Genomic DNA, 21,635 nt, shown 5'->3' on the forward strand with positions numbered 1-21,635 from the left:
CGGATCCGCAGCGGATTGGCTGCTGCAGATTCGTAGCAGTTTTCCATCAGGTTTACAGTTCCATGTAAACCAATGGAAAACCAAATCCGCCGTGCCCATGGTGCGGAAAATACCACGCGGAAACGCTGCGTGGTATTTTGCGCAGCATGTCAATTCTTTGTGCTGATTCCGCAGCGTTTTACACCTGTTCCTCAATAAGAATCCACAGGTGAAATCCGCACAAAAAACACTGGAAATCCGCGGTAAATCCGCAGGTAAAACGCAGAGGCTTTTACCTGTGGATTTTTCAAAATTGGTGCGGAAAAATCTCACACGAATCCGCAACGTGGGCACATAGCCTTAGGGTTAGGGTTGGAATTAGGGCCAGGGTTGGAAATAGGGTTAAGATTAGGCTTGTGGTTAGGGGTGTGTTGGGGTTAGGGTTGTGGTTATGGTTGGGATTAGGGTTAGGGTTGGGATTAGAGTTAGGAGTGTATTGGGGTTTGGGCTGTGGTTAGGGGTGTGTTGGGGTTAGAGTCATGATTAGGGTTATGGCTAGAGTTGGGATTAGGGTTAGGGGTGTGTTGGGGTTAGTTTTGGAGTTAGAATTGAGGGGTTTCCACTGTTTAGGCACATCAGGGGTCTCCAAACGCAACATGGCACCACCATTGATTCCAGCCAATCTTGCCTTCAAAAAGTCAAATGGTGCTCCCTCCCTTCCAAGCCCCGACGTGTGCCAAAAAAGTGGTTTACCCCCACATATGGGGTACCAGCATACTCGGGACAAACTGGGCAACAACTAATGGGGTCCAATTTCTCCTGTTATCCTTGCGAAAATAAAAAATTGCTTGCTAAAAATCATTTTTGAGGAAAGAAAAATGATTTTTTATTTTCACGGCTCTGCGTTGTAAACTTCTGTGAAGCACTTAGGGGTTCAAAGTGCTCACCACATATCTAGATAAGTTCCTAGGTGGGTCTAGTTTCCAAAATGGGGTCACTTGTGGGGGGTTTCTACTGTTTAGGCACATCAGGGGCTCTGCAAACGTAACATGATGCCCGCAGACCATTCCATCAAAGTCTGCATTCCAAAACGTCACTACTTCCTTTCCGAGCCCCGACGTGTGCCCAAACATAGGTTCCCCCCCACATATGAGGTATCAGCATACTCAGAACAAACTGGACAACAACTTTTGGGGTCCAATTTCTCCTGTTACTCTTGTGAAAATAAAAAATTGCGGGCTAAAAAATAATTTTTGAGGAAAGAAAAATGATTTTTTATTTTCACGGCTGTGCGTTATAAACTTCTGTGAAGCACTTGGGGGTTTAAAGTGGTCACCGCACATCTAGGTTATTTTCATGGGAGGTCTAGTTTCCAAAATGGGGTCACATGTGGGGGAGCTCAAATGTTTAGGCACACAGGGGCTCTCCAAATGCGACATGATGTCCGCTAACGATTGGAGCTAATTTTTCATTCAAAAAGTCAAATGGCGCTCCTTCCCTTCCGAGCCCTGCTGTGTGCCCAAACAGTGGTTTACCCCCACATGTGAGGTATCAGTGTACTTAGGAGAAATTGCCCAATAAATTTTAGGATCCATTTTATCCTGTTGCCCATGTGGAAATGAACAAATTGAGGCTAAAAGAAATTTTTGTGAAAAAAAAGTACTTTTTCATTTTTACGGATCAATTTGTGAAGCACCTGGGGGTTCAAAGTGCTCACTATGCATCTAGATAAGTTCCTTGGGGGGTCTAGTTTCCAAAATGGGGTCACATGTGGGGGAGCTCCAATGTTTAGGCACACAGGGGCTCTCCAAATGCGACATGGTGTCTGCTAACGATTGGAGCTAATTTTTCATTCAAAAAGTCAAATGGCGCTCCTTCCCTTCCGAGCCCTGCCGTGTGCCCAAACAGTGGTTTACCCCCACATGTGAGGTATCAGTGTACTTAGGAGAAATTGCCCAGTAAATTTTAGGATCCATTTTATCCTGTTGCCCATGTGGAAATGAACAAATTGAGGCTAAAATAATTTTTTTGTTAAAAAAGTACTTTTTTATTTTTACGGATCAATTTGTGAAGCACCTGGGGGTTCAAAGTGCTCACTATGCATCTAGATAAGTTCCTTGGGGGGTCTAGTTTCCAAAATGGGGTCACTTGTTGGGGAGCTCCAATGTTTAGGCACACAGGGGCTCTCCAAACGCGATATGGTGTCCGCTAAAGATTGGAGCCAATTTTTAATTGAAAAAGTCAAGTGGCGCTCCTTCCCTTCTGAGCCCTGTCGTGCGCCCAAACAGTAGTTCCCCCCACATATGGGGTATCGGCGTACTCAGGACAAATTGTACAATAACCTTTGGGGTCCAGTTTCTTTTTTTACCTTTCGGAAAATAAAAAAATTGTTGCTAAAAGATCATTTTTGTGACTAAAAAGTTAAATGTTAATTTTTTCCTTCCATGTTGCTTCTGCTGCTGTGAAGCACCTGAAGGGTTAATAAACTTCTTGAATGTGGTTTTGAGCACCTTGAGGGGTGCAGTTTTTAGAATGGTGTCACTTTTAGGTATTTTCAGCCATATAGACCCCTCAAACTGACTTCAAATGTGAGGTGGTCCCTAAAAAAAAGGGTTTGTAAATTTTGCTGTAAAAATGAGAAATCGCTGGTCAAATTTTAACCCTTATAACTTCCTAGCCAAAAAAATTTTGTTTCCAAAATTGTGCTGATGTAACGTAGATATGTGGGTAATGTTATTTATTAACTATTTTGTGTCACATAACTCTCTCGTTTAACAGAATAAAAATTCAAAATTTGAAAATTTTAGCCAAATTTCCATTTTTTCACAGATAAACGCAAAAGTTATCGACCTAAATTTACCACTAACATGAAGCCCAATATGTCATGTAAAAAACAATCTCAGAATCGCTAGGATCCGTTGAAGCGTTCCTGAGTTATTACCTCATAAAGGGACACTGGTCCGAATTGCAAAAAACGGCCAGGTCATTAAGGTCAAAATAGGCTGGGTCATGAATGGGTTAACATACACTCCTCAGTCCTCTATATAGTATAATACAGCCCTCAAAGTCCTACATCTATTAAATTACACTGCTCAGTCCTCCATATAGTATAATACATTCCTCATAGTGCTGCATATAGTATTATACACTCCCCATAGTCCTCCATATAGTATAATACACTCCTCAGTCCTTCATATAGTATAATACACTCCTCAGTCCTTCATATAGTATAATACACTCTATATAGTATAATGTACTGCCATAGTCATCCATGTAGTACAATTCACTTCCCATAGTATAACACACCCCATGGTTCTTCATATAGTAGTATAATGTATTCTCCATAGTCCTCGATACAGTATAAAGCAGTCACCCCATAGACTCTATGGGGCTGCATAATGCAGTCAGCCCACAGAGTATAATGCAGCCACCACACAGAGTATAATGTAGCCCCCTCAAGAGTATAATGCAGCCCCACCATACAATGTAACGTAACCCCCATAGAATATAATGCAGCCCTCCTCACATAGTATGATGCAGCCCCTCCATAGAATATATGGTAGCCCCCTCATAGAGTATAATTCAGCCCCCCATAAAATATAATGCAGTCCCCCATAGAATATAATGCAGCCCTTCCATAGAATATAATGCAGCTCCCTTATATAGTATAATGCAGCCCCCCCCATAGAATATAATGTAGCCCCCTCATAGAGTATAATGAAGCCCCCCATACAATATAATCTAGCCCCCATAGAATACAATGTAGCCCCCTCAGATAGTATAATGTCGCCCCCTCATAGAGTATGATGAAATCCTCCCTCATAGAATATTACACAACCCCCATAGAATATAATGTAGCCCCATAGAATATAATACAGTCCACCTCCCCATCGAATATAATGTAGCCCCATCAAAGAGTATGATGCAATCCTCCCTCATAGAATATAATATAGCCCCCATAGAATATAATACAGCCCCCCCCCCAAAAAAAAAATGGCCCCACAGTCCAGTACTCAATCACTGATATATTTAAAAAAACACACACACAATCCTCACCTCTCCTCGTGCCTCACGCTGCTCCAGGCACGGCTCCAGTCTTAGAGGCGGCAGACAGTGGGTGCACAATGAAGTGACGTCATCGCGCACCCGAAGTGTCAGAGGCAGAGGGGAATGATGGGAGAGGGAGCATCATCTGTTGCTCTCTCCTCTATCATTGCTTTGAACTGTATCGGCTTCATAGATGCTGGCATAGTTGAATGCGGTGGCTGCAGGGGAGTCGGTGCTGGTGGCAGGCAGGCCCCCCTGACTCACGGGCCCCATAGCGGCTGTGCGATGTGCCGTTATTAGTGGCATGCCACTTCCTGGGGGCCCCTGGGGAGCGGGGGCCCTAGGCAGCTGCCTGGTCTGCCTGCCGCTAATGTCGGCCCTGCAATTGATGATCTCTTGTGACTTTTTTGCATGTATGTATGTTTTGTTTTACTCTTAGTGGACCAAAGGGGCTCCATTATTTTAGTTGAACTTATTAAAAGTTATATTTTAATAGCACATCTACCTGGCTTTATCACAAATTGTAACCATGTAGTATGTGCTCTGTTAAGATTTGACTCTGTTTGCTAGCTATATTTGGTCATCACATGAACACTTACCATATATGCAATTTTCATACTTGTTACATACCAACTAGCTTATTTGTGCTTCTCTCAATGCTTTATTATTAGCATTTAGACAAGCAGGAAGATCAGGTAGTTGTCACCTGACTGCAAGTATGCAAATCACATATGAATAATCACATGATGACTGATAGAACCAGTAAGCAGAGCCAGTTTCTTAAATTGTGTTTATGGAGCGCCCCCGTGGGCAGTGGGGTACTCGGTACCGGGTCCTTCGGTTCACAGGGGGATGTCACGGTGGCTGACCCGGTCCGTGGCCCGTGGGACATCTGTGTAAAAGGGAAAGGTCTTTAAAGGGATATGTTCGTGACGCCACCTGTGGTATTCGGTCAGGGTGACCGACGCTGCTTTAAGGGGTCCGCTGGGGTGATGTTATGGCAGCTAGATGGTATATCTTCCCACAGGTGAAGTATGTCCCCAGGGCTTCCCAGTGTGTAGATGGTGGATGGTGTGAGGCGCAGTGAAGAACGAGGACACAAGGTTGCAGTCTCTTTACCTTTTACTGAAGGCTTCAGCATCCACAGTCCAGAGCACAGATCACAGGACAAGCAGAGTCCGGCCGGTTTGGAGGCAAATCCAGAGTCCCCTTATCCAGGTAGAAATCAGTAGCCTTCCTCTAGCACTGTGGCGTTGTAGTACCTTACTGCTAAGCCTCTCATAAGGTCCTCACAGATGTTGTAGATGTTATCGATGTTATGTCTCTCTCTCTGTCCCCCAGATGGATAGGACAAACCTGTATGACCGGTGGCTTGAGGCCTTTTACAGGGACTCTATCATGCCCAGGCCTCTCTTGGTTCCACCTTGCCTCCTGGGTGTAGGGGCGGATCAGTAACTTGCAATTAGCTGTCCTGCCGGTCTCTGGAGCAAGGCATAAAGGACTGTTGCTCCCTCAGTATTCTGGCTACCGGGATCCTGCGCCTCAGAAGGAGGCAGCCTGTGTAGGGCAGAACTCCTGGTGTCCACTCCTTTGCTATGACTTCTTCACCCTCTCTACAATACAGTTCTCTTTTCGTGTTCTTTCTTAGGAACTGCTGCACTTAGGGCAGGCGCAGCTCCGTTTCCCTCTGTCTCAATCTCTGACAGGCTCCCACCCCTGCCAGGGGCCAACTACCTGAGCCAAGCTCAGCCAGCAATTCCCTAACTTCCTCCCCAGGCAACCAGTTTTACCTAATTGTGAAGAGTGCCCTAATAAATAGGAGCATAGCTCCCCCTGGTGGCCTGGAGTGCGAAATGTGTTGCATGTTTGTGATACCTGGATTCAGTTGTTCCTCCTTTGCCTCCAAACATAACATCACTCCCCCCTAGAGGAAAATGACATTACTGCAACGACCAGGACCCTGGTGTGCTGCATTTATCTTGTGTGTAAGATACAGTGCTTGAAGAAAATTAATCATGGGCCGAAAAAAACCTTTAATGATAATGCATTGGTTTGGTAAAGATAATAGGTAAGCCATCAGAATCAAGTCCTCTGTTGGGACTAATTTTCCCTAATCTGACACTGCTGAAGCCCCTGGGCAGTTGCTCAGTTTGCCCTACCCACACATCGGCCTTGCTCATTGGTGGAGAAAGTGAGTTCAGAAATAGTAATCACATTCTTGGATTCTGGGTCTCTTCAGTTATCCTCAAATTATATACAGTAGTTTAGCTTTGTTTTCTATGGTGACAGATTACCTTTCAGTGGAAAAGGACCACACATGACTCATTAGGATCACATTAGCACCATGGCCAAAGCAAATAAAAAAATGTAAAATCATTTATTTTGTTAGTCAGTTTTAAATAATAGTGCCTTATTGTCTCTACATGGCCTGGCTCTATACCTAATTTAATGCCCTTAGACACATTAACATGCAGTATTACTATGGTTAGTATAATGATGTTCACACTTCCATTCTCTTGTTTGATCTTCTACAGGAAAACAATACACGGTTTTACACAAAATGAAAATTGTTCTCTGCCATCAATGAAATTCGGATTTGGAAGCTCTTATACAGTAATCATTACGGAGGTTAGTAGCAGTAGAAGACAAATGCTATCTACGCCCTAAAGGATCTAAATTACACCCTCTTCTCAATAATTATGAGAATGTCATCTACACTTGTGGTCACAGGATAGGATTTGCTCAGAAGCACAAACTGATTCTCCATGACTTTTAGATATGGGACTTACCCACACTCCATCTTAACACAACCATAACTACAGTAAACCTAGACACTAGAATAAATACACAAAACACATAATTTGGTTGTCAAAATGGCCACAGCTTTATTTAAATCACAGGATTAAAACAGCCACAGTAGATGTCAGGTGAAGTGCTAGTACATTGGTATTCACAAGTACTGTGATATCCCCAGCTGTCTGACATACAGCACCAGGACAGACAGACATAAATGACAGACAGACATAAAAGACAGACATAAGTGCGTGCCGCACTGGCTTTCCATTCAAGCATAGCCTGTAAACTTTCAGGGTACCAATGACCCTATTATCCTCACTCCTGTGCTTAACCACTGTGCCCGCCCCGATTGACGTTACCATTGCAACATCCTTGAGGCTGGCCACCAAATCCGAGCCGGTTCACCACCATGAATTTTTTACCTCCTCTATTAGTTAAAATGAGTCCACCATAACTTGTCCACAACTTCCACCTGACTCCTAAACCGCAAAGCTGTGACGGCTTATAAATTCCAAGTCACAGTTGACACTTTTTAATAAATTACTTTTGTAAACGCATAAAGTAAAAGTTGCAGGGACAAAAGGGGACTAAACTTGGCAAACCTCTGACTCACAAAGAGTCCTCCTACAGCGCTCAGGAGAGGAAATACCCCTGTGCAATAAACCTCTAAGGAACCATGGCTGAAGGATTGCCCTTCCCTTGGGCTTAGAATGTTAATGCTAATGTTAACTCTTTAACCTTCGTCTGGCTGACTAGGTACAATTGTAACTATTCCGTTTTAAAATTGCAATAACTTTTTTTCGAAAAGCCGTAGAGGGCTGAAATTTTGACATCTCTGCAGTTTTGGTCCAGAATATATTGGCCAAATATCACAGTGGAGGTATATATGAAGGTACAATTGTACCTCTGCAGCCTGTTAACGTTGTAAAATTATGCAGCCTGACGAAGGTTAAAGCCATGATAAAATTGGACCTGTTAGAAGATATACAATGGTAAATACAATAAAGCATTCATTATTATACAAGCAATAATTAAAAAGTTATAGGACCGTGATTATAACAGGGCAGGAGGGCGGGTGATGTTTTCTCCATTTCATCCTATGAAAGAAAGAGGTAGGGAAACAGATTTACTTCCTCTATGTAAGCCCCCACCCCCTCACATAGAGAGACAACCCCTACCCTTCTCCCTCACAGAGACAGAGCTACCTCCCCTATATATAAGCCCCACCCTCCTCACAGTAAAACACCAGGCACACATAATGGTGCTCCTTCGTCTAAAAGCAATATCACTCTTGCTTAACCCCTTTCTGCCATTAGACGTACTATTCCGTCCATGTGGGGTGGGCTTTACTTCCCAAGGACGGAATAGTACGTCATAGCCGATCGGCCGCGCTCACGCTGCTTTTCCCAGCTGACATCCGGCACTATGTGCCAGGAGCGGTCACGGACCACCCCTGACACATTAACCCCCGGCACACCACGATCAAACATGATCGCGATGTGCCGGCGGTGCAGGGAAGCATCGCACAGGGAGGGGGCTCCCTGCGGGCTTCCCTGAGCCCCCCGCAGCAACGCGATGTGATCGCGTTGCTCCGGGGGTCTCCCACCTCCCTCCCTGCATCAAGTCCCGGATCCAATATGGCCGCAGATCCGGGTCCTGCAGGGAGGGAGGTGGCTTACCAAGTGCCTGCTCAGAGCAGGCACTTGGTAACGCTGCACTGCTCTCAGACAGATCGGTGATCTGTCAGAGTGCTGTGCAAACTGGCAGATCACCGATCTGTATTGTCCCCCCCTGGGACAAAGTAAAAAAGTAAAAAAAAAAATTTTTTACAAGTGTGTAAAAAAAAAAAAAAAATCCTAAATAATGAAAAAAAAATATATATATTATTCCCATAAATACATTTCTTTATCTAAATAAAAAAATAAAAATAAATAAAAGTACACATATTTAGTATCGCCGCGTCCGTAACGACCCGACCTATAAAACTGGCCCACTAGTTAACCCCTTCAGTAAACACCGTAAGAAAAAAAAAAAAAAACGAGGCAAAAAACAACGCTTTATTATCATACCGCCGAAAAAAAAGTGGAATAACACGCGATCAAAAAGACAGATATAAATAACCAGGGTACCGCTGAAAGCGTCATCTTGTCCCGCAAAAAATGAGCCACCATACAGCAACATCAGCAAAAAAAATAAAAAAGTTATAGTCCTCAGAATAAAGCGATGCAAAAATAATTATTTTTTCTATAAAATAGTTTTTATCGTATAAAAGCGCCAAAACATAAAAAAATGATATAAATGAGGTGTCGCTGTAATCGTACTGACCCGAAGAATAAAACGGCTTTATCAATTTTACCAAACGCGGAACGGTATAAACGCCTCCCCCAAAAGAAATTCATGAATAGCTGGTTTTTGGTCATTCTGCCTCACAAAAATCGGAATAAAAGGCGATCAAAAAATGTCACGTGCCCGAAAGTGTTACCAATAAAAACGTCAACTCGTCCCGCAAAAAACAAGACCTCACATGACTCTGTGGACTCAAATATGGAAAAATTATAGCTCTCAAAATGTGGTAATGCAAAAAATATTTTTTGCAATAGAAAGCGTCTTTCAGTGAGTGACGGCTGCCAATCATAAAAATCCGCTAAAAAACCTGCTATAAAAGTAAATCAAACCCCCCTTCATTACCCCCTTAGTTGGGGAAAAGTAAAAAAAATGTAAAAAATGTATTTATTTCCATTTTCCCATTAGGGTTAGGGCTAGGGCTAGGGCTAGGGCTAGGGTTAGGGTTAGGGCTAGGGTTAGGGCTAGGGTTAGGGCTGAGGTTAGGGCTAGGGTTAGGGCTAGGGTTAGGGCTAGGGTTAGGGTTAGGGCTAGGGTTAGGGCTAGGGTTAGGGCTAGGGCTAGGGTTAGGGCTAGGGTTATGGTTAGGGCTAGGGTTAAGGCTACAGTTAGGGTTAAGGCTACAGTTAGGGTTAAGGCTACAGTTAGGGTTAAGGCTACAGTTAGGGTTAGGGTTTGGATTACATTTGCGGTTGGGAATAGGGTTGGGATTAGGGTTAGGGGTGTGTCAGGGTTAGAGGTGTGGTTAGGGTTACCGTTGGAATTAGAGTTAGGGGTGTGTTTGGATTAGGGTTTCAGTTATAATTGGGGGGTTTCCACTGTTTAGACACATCAGGGGCTCTCCAAACGCAACATGGCGTCCGATCTCAATTCCAGCCAATTCTGCGTTGAAAAAGTAAAACAGTGCTCCTTCCCTTCCGAGCTCTCCCGTGTGCCCAAACAGGAGTTTACCCCAATATATGGGGTATCAGCGTAGTCAGGACAAATAGGACAACAACTTTTAGGGTCCAAGTTCTCCTGTTACCCTTGGGAAAATACAAAACTGGGGGCTAAAAGATAAGTTTTGTGGGAAAAAAAAGATTTTTTTAATTTTCACAGCTCTGCGTTATAAACTGTAGTGAAATACGTGTGGGCTCAAAGTTCTCACAACACATCTAGATAAGTTCATGGGGGGTCTAGTTTCCAATATGGGGTCACTTGTTGGGGGTTTCTACTGTTTAGGTACATCAGGGGCTCTGCAAACGCAATGTGACGCCTGCAAACCATTCCATCTAAGTCTGCATTCCAAATGGCGCTCCTTCCCTTCCGAGCCCTCCCATGCGCCCAAACGGTGGTTCCCCTCCACATATGGGGCATCAGCGCACTCAGGACAAATTGGACAACAAATTTTGGGGTCCAATTTCTCCTGTTACCCTCGAGAAAATACAAAACTGGGGGCTAAAAAATAATTTTGGGGGGAATTTTTCTTTTTATTTTCATGGCTCTGCGTTAGAAACTGTAGTGAAACACTTGGGGGCTCAAAGTTCTCACAACACATCTAGATAAGTTCCTTGGGGGGTCTAGTTTCCAATATGGGGTCACTTGTGGGGGGTTTCTATTGTTTAGGTACATTAGGGGCCCTGCAAACGCAATGTGACGCCTGCAGACCATTCCATCTAAGTCTGTATTTCAAATGGCGCTCCTTCCCTTCCGAGCCTTCCCATGCGCCCAAACGGTGGTTCCCCCCCACATATGGGGTATCAGCGCACTCAGGACAAATTGCACAACAAATTTTGGGGTCCAATTTCTCCTGTTCCCCTCGGGAAAATACAAAACTGGGGGCTAAAAAATAATATTTGTGGGAAAAAAAATTTGTTTTATTTTTACGGCTCTGCATTATAAACTTCTGTGAAGCTCTTGGTGGGTCAATATGCTCACAACACATCTAGATAAGTTCCTTAGGGGGTCTACTTTCCAAAATGGTGTCACTTGTGGGGGGTTTCAATGTTTAGGCACATCAGTGGCTCTCCAAACGCAACATGGCGTCTCATCTCAATTCCTGTGAATTTTGCATTGAAAAGTCAAACGGCGCTCCTTCCCTTCCGAGCTCTCCCATGCGCCCAAACAGTGGTTTACCCCCACATATGGGGTATCAGCGTACTGAGGACAAATTGTACAACAACTTTTTGGTTCCAATTTCTTCTCTTACCATTGGGAAAATAAAAAATTGGGGGCGAAAAGATCATTTTTTTTTCACAAAAATGATTTTTTATTTTTACGGTTCTGCATTATAAACTTTTGTGAAGCACTTGGTGGGTCAAAGTGCTCACCATACCTCTAGATAAGTTCCTTAGGGGGTCTACTTTCCAAAATGGTGTCACTTGTGGGGGGTTTCAATGTTTAGGCACATCAGTGGCTCTTCAAATGCAACATGGCGTCCCATCTCAATTCCTGTCAATTTTGCATTGAAAGGTCAAACGGCACTCCTTCCCTTCCGAGGTCTCCCATGCGCCCAAACAGTGGTTTACCCCCACATATGGGGTATCAGAGTACTCAGGACAAATTGTGCAACAACTTTTTGGTTCCAAATTCTTCTCTTACTATTGGGAAAATAAAAAATTGGGGGCGAAAAGATCATTTTTTTTACAAAAAATATTTTTTATTTTTACGGTTCTGCATTATAAACTTCTGTGAAGCACTTGGTGGGTCAAAGTGCTCACCACACCTCTAGATAAGTTCCTTAGGGGGTCTACTTTCCAAAATGGTGTCACTTGTGGGGGGTTTCAATGTTTAGGCACATCAGTGGCTCTCCAAACGCAACATGGCGTCCCATCTCAATTCCAGTCAATTTTGCATTAAAAAGTCAAATGGCGCTCCTTCGCTTCCAAGCTCTGTCATGCGCCCAAACAGTGGTTTACCTCCACTTATGTGGTATCAGCGTACTCAGGACAAATTGTACAACAAGGTTTGGGGTCCATTTTCTCCTGTAACTCTTGGCAAAATAAAACAAATTGGAGCTGAAGTAAATTTTTTGTGAAAAAAAGTAAAATGTTAATTTTTATTTAAACATTCCAAAAATTCCTGTGAAACACCTGAAGGGTTAATAAACTTCTTGAATGTGGTTTTGAGAACCTTGAGGGGTGCAGTTTTTAGAATGGTGTCACACTTGGGTATTTTCTATCATATAGACCCCTCAAAATGACTTCAAATGAGATGTGGCCCCTAAAATAAAATGGTGTTGGAAAAATGAGAAATTGCTGGTCAACTTTTAACCCTTATAACTCCCTAACAAAAAAAAATTTTGGTTCCAAAATTGTGCTGATGTAAAGTAGACATGTGGGAAATGTTACTTATTAAGTATTTTGTGTGACATATCTCTGTGATTTAATTGCATAAAAATTCAAAGTTGGAAAATTGCAAAATTTTCAAAATTTTCGCCATATTTCCGTTTTTTTCACAAATAATCGCAAGTAATAGCAAAGAAATTTTACCACTATCATGAAGTACAATATGTCACGAGAAAACAATGTCAGAATCACTGGGATCCGTTGAAGCGTTCCAGAGTTATAACCTCATAAAGGGACAGTGGTCAGAATTGTAAAAATTGGCCCGGTCCATAACGTGCAAACCACCCTTGGGGGTAAAGGGGTTAAAATCTACACCGCTATTGAATATTGAATTGCTTTTGAATATGGGACGGACTCCCACTCCATCTTAACACAACCATAACTACAATAAACCTAGGCACTAGAATAAATACACAAAACACATTACTTTGGTTGTCAAAATGGACACAGCTTTATTTAAATCATGGGATTAAAACAACCACAGTAGGAGTCAGGTGAAGTGCTAGTACATTGGGATTCACAAGTACTGCGATATCCCCAGCTGTCTGACATACAGCACCAGGACAGACAGACATAAAGGAGCGGCACGCACTGGCTTTCCATTCAAGCATAGCCAGTAAACTTTCAGGGCACCAATGACCCAATTATCCTCACTCCTGTGCTTAACCACTGTGCCCGCCCCTGATTGACATTACCCTTGCAAATATCCTTGAGGCTAGCCACCAAAGCCGAGCCTGTTCACCACCAATAGGATTTTACCTCCTCTATTAGTTAAAATGAGTTCACCTTAACATGTCCGCAACTTCCACCTGACTCCTAAACCGCAAAGCTGTGACGAGTTATAAATTCCAAGTCACATTTGACACTTTTTAATAAATTAGTTTTGTAAACTTATAAACTAGAAGTCCCTGCAAAAGCATTAAGGGGACTAAACTTGGCAAACCTCCAACACACAAAGAGTCATCCTACAGTGCTCAGGAGAGGAAAAACCCCTGTGGAGGAAACCTCTAAGGAACCATGGCTGAAGGATTGCCCTTCCCTTGGCTTAGAATGTTAATGCTAATGTTAACTCTTTAAAGTCATGATAACATTGGGCCTGTTACAAGATATACAATGGCAAATACAATAAAGCATTCATTATTATACAAGCAATAATTAAAAAGTTTTAGGACCGTGATTATAACAGGGCAGGAGGGCGGGTGATGTTTTCTCCATTTCATCTGATAAAAGAAAGAGGTAGAGAGACAGATTTATTTCCTCTATATAAGCCCCCCTCACATAGAGAGACACCCCTACCTTTCTCCCTCACAGAGACAGAGCTACCTCCCCTATATATAAGCCCCTCCCTCCTCACAGTAAAACACCAGGCACACATAATGGTGCTCCTTCGTCTAAAAGCAATATCACTCTTGCTTAAAATCTACACTGCTATACAAACAAAACTGCAGGAGTTAAAGATCCACCCCTCCCAAAGTCATGTCCTTCTCCGCTTAGTGCTCCCGTGGTTTCTTGACTTTTGAATATGGGACGGACTCCCACTCCATCTTAACACAACATAACTACAGTAAACCTAGGAACTAGAATAAATACAAAAAAGCACATTATTTTGGTTGTCAAAATGGACACAGTTTTATTTAAATCACAGATTAAAACATCCACAGTAGGAGTCAGGTGAAGTGCTAGAACATTGGGATTCACAATACTGTGATACCCCCAGATGTCTGACATACAGCACCAAGACAGCCAGCCATAAAGGGGCAGAACGCACTGGCTTGCCATTCAAGCATAGCCAGTAAACTTTCAGGGCACCAATGACCCTATTATCCTCACTCCTGTGCTTAACCACTGTGCCTGCCCCTGACTGACATTACCATTACAATGTCCTTGGAGCTGGCCACTAAAGCTGAGCCAGTTCACCACCATGAGGTTTTTACTTCCTTTATTAGTTAAAATGAGTCCAACTTTACTTGTTCGCAACTTCCACTTGACTCCTAAACCGCCACCAAAGAGGACCTTTGACACCTTAAGGGTATGTGCACACGATGCGGAAAACGCTGCGGATCCGCAGCGTTTCCGCAACTGCAGGTCCGCAGCAGTTTCCCATGAGTTTACATTACAATGTAAACCTATGGTAAACAAAAAGTGCTGTGCACATGCTGTGGAAAAAAACGCATGTCACTTCTTTCTGCAGATTCCGCAGTGGTTTTACAGCTGCTCCTATAGAAAACCGCAGTTATAAAACCGCAGTGAAATCCGCAGAAAAAAAGCGGTAGATCCGCGATAAATCCGTGATAAATCTGCAGCAAAAACGCAGTGTTTTTGCCCTGCAGATTTATCAAATCCAATGCGGAAAAATCTGCAGTGGACTATTATATGTGTGCACATAGCCTAAATGGACTCCACCACCACCAGGAAGGATATTTGACACCTTAAATGGACTCAACCGCCAAAGAGGACATTTGACACCTTAAATGGACTCGATCACCATCAGCAATGCCTAATAAAGCCATCAACCATTTCTACATGCTATGGAAAAACTGTGCATACAAGGAACACAATTCCAGAGCGCCAACAGAATAATTTTATCAATGCAACTCTACCAAATTATGATCAATAATACAGTAACTAAAGCAAAATAACAGTTGCTAAACATCCTGCCATGAGGATCACATAATGGGGAATGTGGAAAATGCACCATAATAAAGGTGGTAGCCACAGTCTGAATACCTGTATAATGACATCTGTCATGCCTGAAAAACTATTATACACCATATGCATTGTAGCCAGCTGTAATAATTCACCAATTCACATTTTTTGGTTCTAGAACCACCATTATGTACAGTAGCTGTGCAGTAATATTTTCTTAAACCCACTTACTACTACTACCGGAAAAGTGATGAGTATATATAAAGAGGAAGATATTATAAATAGGGAGTAATTAAAAGCTATACATAACATAACATCAACATTAAAACCGACCATTAAATAACTTTCATAATATTTGGACATAGTAATTGAAATATACCTATGTTAATTGTTTTAATGCACTTGATGACATTCACTGTTAACCGCTCCAACTGAGTCAAGTCATCGGGGATAGGCATCTTGCCCTTCATGTTGATGCACTTAATTAATTTACCCTTAGCCGCTCCCCCTGACTCAAGGCCATCAGGAATAGGCACATTGCTCTTTGTGCTAATGCACAAGATTTTACTCTTAGGCTCTCCCACCATCTCAAGCGCATTGGGAATAGGCATATTGCCCTTTGTGTTAATGCACTTGATTACTTTACCCTTAGTCACTCCCACTGACTCAAGGGTACCCAGATTAGGTATACTGCTCTTCAGTTTAATGCACTAGATTACTGCTTTGTCCAGAAGACAACCATAAAAGAAACAAGAGTTGGTCAATATAAACAATCAAGATCCATGCCTCAGCATTCACAAGTCACATAAATAAAAAGAGAGGGCTACAGAAGCTACAGATTGTATTGAAAAGCATGGCTACCTTTTTTTTTCTTCTCCCCTCCAGCCGCTGTTCCTAGGTCGAAGGAGCCAATTTATTCTGTAAGCATGCAAAATATGATTGCCATAACCCCAGGGACTTTACCCTAACAGAGTCTTATAGGCTATAAATGCTTCTGGAGATCAGGGGGCCATACCATGATCCGCTTCCACATCAGGTTGCCATACCTGAGATGGTTACCCCTCCACTGAATAACATTAAACAACATTAACTTGACTCTGAAAAAAGGAGGAGTGGGATTGAAGGTTCAAGCATTTTGAAAACTGCAACAAACAGCTCCACCATGCCATCCCTAGCCACATGCAACCGGCCCAGGGGGACCCAGCTCACGGTTGCCCATACCAAAAATGTCCCGCTGAGACCTCTCTCAGTAGGGACCGGTTTTCAAATGTAACAACAAACAGCTCCACCATGCCACCCCTAGCCGCACCACAACTGGCCCAGGGGGACCCAGCTGACTGTTGCCCATACCAAAAATGTCCTGCTGAGACCTCTCTCAGTAGGGACCCGTTTCCAATTTTAACACCCGCTTAACACCCATGGGAGTCACCCATCCCTGCAGTAGGCTTCCCTGTCCTCCTTTGGTGTAAGCAACCTCCTTCAAAACCCCCTCCTTTTCTGCCAACATATGGTTACCAGTTGACACAAGGGGTCCATACCTGAGATGGTCACCCCTATTGACAAAATTCTAAGTAATGTCAAAGACCCTTCAACAAAGGAAAAACAAATAATTGCTCTCTTTTTTTATCCAGTTCCTAAAATGTATAAGATGTGGGATAAGTGAGGATGAAACACCATGTATGTACATATAAGTTAGAGTTTACAACCAATGTATACAACAGGTTGATACTGGAAAATCTCCCATCATAAGGTCAGATATAGTCAGTGATGGGCAATGCTGTGTTATATGCTGTAACAATAAATGAGAAGCCGCCTGCTCCTCTACAGCAGTTACAGACAGACACGGCTCTCAAATCACCAGCTGCACATAAATAGTAAGAAATATAATATATAGGTCTAGTATAAGCTGCCTGCAGCCATAGGTGTATGTGTAGATGACTGCAATTTCTGTATCCCAATCAGTCACACTACGTACATACAATAGACAGGGCTGAAAACTGGGCCCATGATGTGTCCTCCCGAGCAAGGTGCAGCATCACATTAGGAGTCCCCATTCACTGCCTCCCCATGTGCAGAGTTATTAGTACCCACTCACCGCCCTGTCATGTGCTGAGTTATTAGTGCCCACTCACCGCCCTGCCATGTGCTGAGATATTAGTGCCGCCACGCCATGTGCTAAGTTACACCCCAAATATATATTTTATATACCGTATGATGAAACATATATGCTAAGGCTCCAGGTAATCCACTCAGGCCTGTGCTATCCACCATCTTAGGTAATATAAAATAAGCACTTGGTGGGTATATACCGATCCTGAAACATGTGAGGGGGACAATATACAGAAACAGGATGGATATATCACGCTGGTCAGTGTGCCACATAAGAGGACTAAAGGCTGCCATAACTACAGAACTAAAGCACTAAGTTGGAAGTCATGTACAGATTATATGTACAGCAAGGAAAACCTGTATAAACAGGATCTTTATACACAGCATGATCTGTATATAGCAGAGTGAGGAGTGATAACATATACCCCAGGTCTGTATCCATGATAAGTATACAGCACATTTGGACGGAGCCTTTACCCAGATACCACATATATAGTGAAAGTAACCTGTTGCACTGAATCTGTACACACAGAATGATCAGTATATAGCAAAGATGAGGTCACAAGACTCCATAAATGGGAAGGGGAGGGGGAATAATCGGCACACAGCAGGTTTAGTATACACAGCATTAACATGAAGTGCAGTGACTCATCATCATACATATGCCATCCCCCAACTGTTTCCCTCTCACCATTGTCTCTAGTACATGTGCCTGCCGAGCTCCACCATAGTAAATGGCAGACACTGTGTCATGACCGATATCTGCTCATAGCCCTTATTTCCCATATTATACAGTCAGTAGCACCCAAAGCTCATGAAGACTCTTTATAATACAGCAGTAATGTGATATATCAGACATGTCTGCAGGTACTGTAGGTCACACAGGAGCTGTCTCTGCAGTGTGTGAGGTAACTTATAGCAGACATGAGGGAAAATGGTGGCTACATGAATTTCTGAGGTAATGTTAATCCCATATATGATGTAGGAGCCGATACTACACTAATACAGCATGTCTGAGGTGAATGTGCTCCTATCATCTGTAATGTGAGGTGATGACCCCAATATTACACTCCCTGACACTGCAGACATGAGGGAACATGGTGGCTACATGAATTTCTGAGGTAATATTAATCCCATATATGATGTAGGAGCTGATACTACACTAATACACGATGTGTGAGGTGAATGTGTGCCTAATGTGAAGTGATAACCCCAGTATTATACTTTCCATCCGATGAAAGAAAGAGGTAGAGAGACAGATTTAGGCTAGGTTCACACTAGCGTTGCGCCGCCCTGCGTCGGCGACGCAACGCACGTAAAAACGCGCGCAAAAACGCGCGCGTTTTGCGACGAGTGCGTCGTTTTTGACGAAAATCGGACGCACAGAAAATGCTACAATGTAGCGTTTTCTTGTGTCCGACGCTAGCGTCGGAAACGACGCACGTGGCGAAAAACGCCACCAAAACAACGCACGCGTCCCCTATGTTAAACATAGGGGCGCGTCGCCGCTGCGTCGCCGCTGCGTCGCCGGCGCAACAGCGACGCACATTGGCGGAACGCCAATGTGAACGTAGCCTTACTTCCTCTATATAAGCCCCCTCCCCCCTCACAGAGAGAGACCAGCTCCCTCCCACCCTCCTTTCATAGAGAGACAGAATTTCCTCCCTTATATAAGCCCCACCCTCCTCACAGTAAAACACCAGGCACAAACATACTGTGCTCCTTCCTCTTAAAGCAGTATCACTCTTGATTAAAATCTGCACTTGTATACAAACAAAACTGCAGGAGTTAAAAGGTCCACCCCTCCCAAAGTCATGTCCTTCTCTGCTTAGTGCTCCGGTGGTTTCTGGATTAATAGAAATTAGGCTACGTTCACATTTGCGTTGCGCGCCGGTGCGTCGGCGACGCAACGCACGACGCACAAAAAACGCGCGCAAAACGCGCGCAAAAACGCTGCGTTTTGCGACGCGTGCGTCGTTTTTTGACGAAAATCGGACGCACGAAAAATGCAACTTGTTGCATTTTCTTGCGTCCGACGCTAGCGTCGGAAACGACGCACGTGTCGAAAAACGCGACCAAAAAAACGCACGCGTCCCCTATGTTAAACATAGGGGCGCGTCGCCGCTGCGTCGCTGACGCAACAGCGACGCACATTAGCGTAACGCTAATGTGAACGTACACTTAAAGAGAACTTGTCACGTGAAAAAACACTATCAACTTGGAGATATTGGGTTAGTCTGTAGGTTAACAGTGTTCTGAACCTGCCTGGTGCCAACACATAGACCCTTGCTGCCGGGAGGAAATTAACTTTATTCCTCCCAGTAGCTTTCAGGCTTTAGTCACTGGGTGGTGTGATGCGGTTTCAGTAACTGCGCCCCTGGCACTCACCGACAGCCACGTCAAATGCTGAACTGCTGTCAATCAGTGCCAGGGTGTGGTTACAGCTGTTGCTTTCTATACACAGAGCAGTGACTGAACTCATATTGGAGCCACCCCTGTGACTGACCACCAAACACTACCGGTGAGGAATACATTTAATTTCCTTCCGATAGCGGGGGTCTATGTGCCAGCACCGGACAAGTTCAGAATGCTATTAGCTTGCAAATTAACCCCATATCTTCAGGTTAATAGTCACATGACAGGTTCCCTTTAATAAAAACTTGTCCAGGACTTCTCCAGTATCTGAGTGAGTGAGGAACAGCTCTGTTGAATATCTCTCTCTCTAAAAAAACAAAAATTTTTAACTTGAGAGGTGCCAGGAAGCTAACTAAACTATTAATAATTGTTCATTATCTTATGATTTTTCAGTGTTCACAACAATCAATGACTCTTGAGTACATCCAAGACATTCAAGCCAACACCGTCCACATGGCCCTACAGATTCCACAGTTTTTCCTCCTTACTGCCGGGGAAGTCATGTACTCCGTTACAGGGTTGGAATTCTCATATTCTCAGGTGGGTAGACAATAGCTGAGGAATGCCTGTCTGAATGAAGATACAGTACCCCCTTTAAGATACACATTTGACCCCCTATATATAGAGCATATACTTTGTGGTACTCTAAACAGTTAAAGGGAATCTGTCACCATGTTTTTGCCACCTAATCTGAAAGCAGCAAAGTGTAGAGACAGAGACCCTAATTTCAGCGATGCGTCACTTACTGGGCTGATTGATGTAGTTTTGATAATCTCCTGTTGATAAAAAGTGTAGTATCAGTAGATGACAAGTAAACTTGCTGCCATGTAGTCCTCCATATTCATGAGCTATGTATAATCCCGACCACATAACTCATTGGCAGCTTTCTGCCTACGCACAGTGTGCACTGGAAGCTGTCAGTTGGTGGTGTGGGCGGGGTTATCTAGAGCTCAGCATTGAGAGAACTGCTAGATCTGCAGCAGACAAAAAAAAAACATTTTTTTTAAATATTAGCAAGCATCCCAGTAAATGATACATTTCTGGAATTCAGGTCCTTGCCCCTACATTATGCTGTTCTCAGATGGGGTTACAAAATCCTGATGACAGATTCCCTTTAAATATGAAAACTATGTCAAAGGCTACGTTCACATTAGCGTTTCGCTAATGTGCGTCGCTGTTGCGTCGGCGACGCAGCGGCGACGCGCCCCTATGTTTAACATAGGGGACGCGTGCGTTTTTTGGGTGGCGTTTTTCGACACGTGCGTCGTTTCCGACGCTAGCGTCGGACGCAAGAAAATGCAACAAGTTGCATTTTTCGTGCGTCGGATTTTCGTCAAAAAACGACGCACGCGTCGCAAAACGCAGCGTTTTTGCGCGCGTTTTGCGCGCGTCGTGCGTTGCGTCGCCGACGCACCGGCGCGCAACGCTAATGTGAACGTAGCCTTAGTCTATGTAGCTTCATGTAAAATCTAATTGTATTGCTGCTGAACCAATTTCTGAACTTTATGGGTCAATGACTGGCATTTTATGCACTAATTTTAATAAAACTCCTGCTGCACCCCACGCTACTCGTGCACAAGAAAATAAAATCTATGATAACCATATGTTGGCGTAGATTAACACTATAATGTGCTTACAATTCCTGGTATAAATTTGTCAGGCCGCTGGTGTCTGTGTCCCTTCTGCTCAGATCCATGCACTATTTAAAAAATTGTTGCGCCCGATTTAAAATAAAAAGTAAAACTTGCAAGGGATTGCACAATTATGAAGTGTACATGATTTGCCACATTTTTATTCAAGAAATCTGATGTTGGGAAAATGATGAATATCCTCCAATACCTCAACTGTAAAAAAGGTGGTAGGATAAATAATAGTAACAACTGGGTGATTGGCTCCTTGATCATAAGAGAATAGGTGTATAAACTATGAATTTTTCTAGTGTGAAAACAACAGTCCATTCATTTTCTAACCTAT

General features: G+C 43.4%; 1 protein-coding gene across 1 annotated transcript in view; it reads left to right on the forward strand.

Moving 5' to 3' along the window:
• Positions 1-21,635, forward strand: part of SLC15A1 (solute carrier family 15 member 1) — a 110,602-nt gene that overhangs the window by 86,041 nt on the left and 2,926 nt on the right. Inside the window, exons 20-21 of the mRNA XM_069758001.1 lie at positions 6,561-6,654; positions 20,055-20,201. Of these exons, the coding sequence (XP_069614102.1) occupies positions 6,561-6,654; positions 20,055-20,201 (241 nt within the window). The remainder of the gene's footprint in view (positions 1-6,560; positions 6,655-20,054; positions 20,202-21,635) is intronic.

This window comes from Ranitomeya imitator, chromosome 3 (assembly GCF_032444005.1).
Source record: "Ranitomeya imitator isolate aRanImi1 chromosome 3, aRanImi1.pri, whole genome shotgun sequence".
In the NCBI taxonomy this organism is placed as follows: Eukaryota; Metazoa; Chordata; class Amphibia; order Anura; family Dendrobatidae; genus Ranitomeya; species Ranitomeya imitator.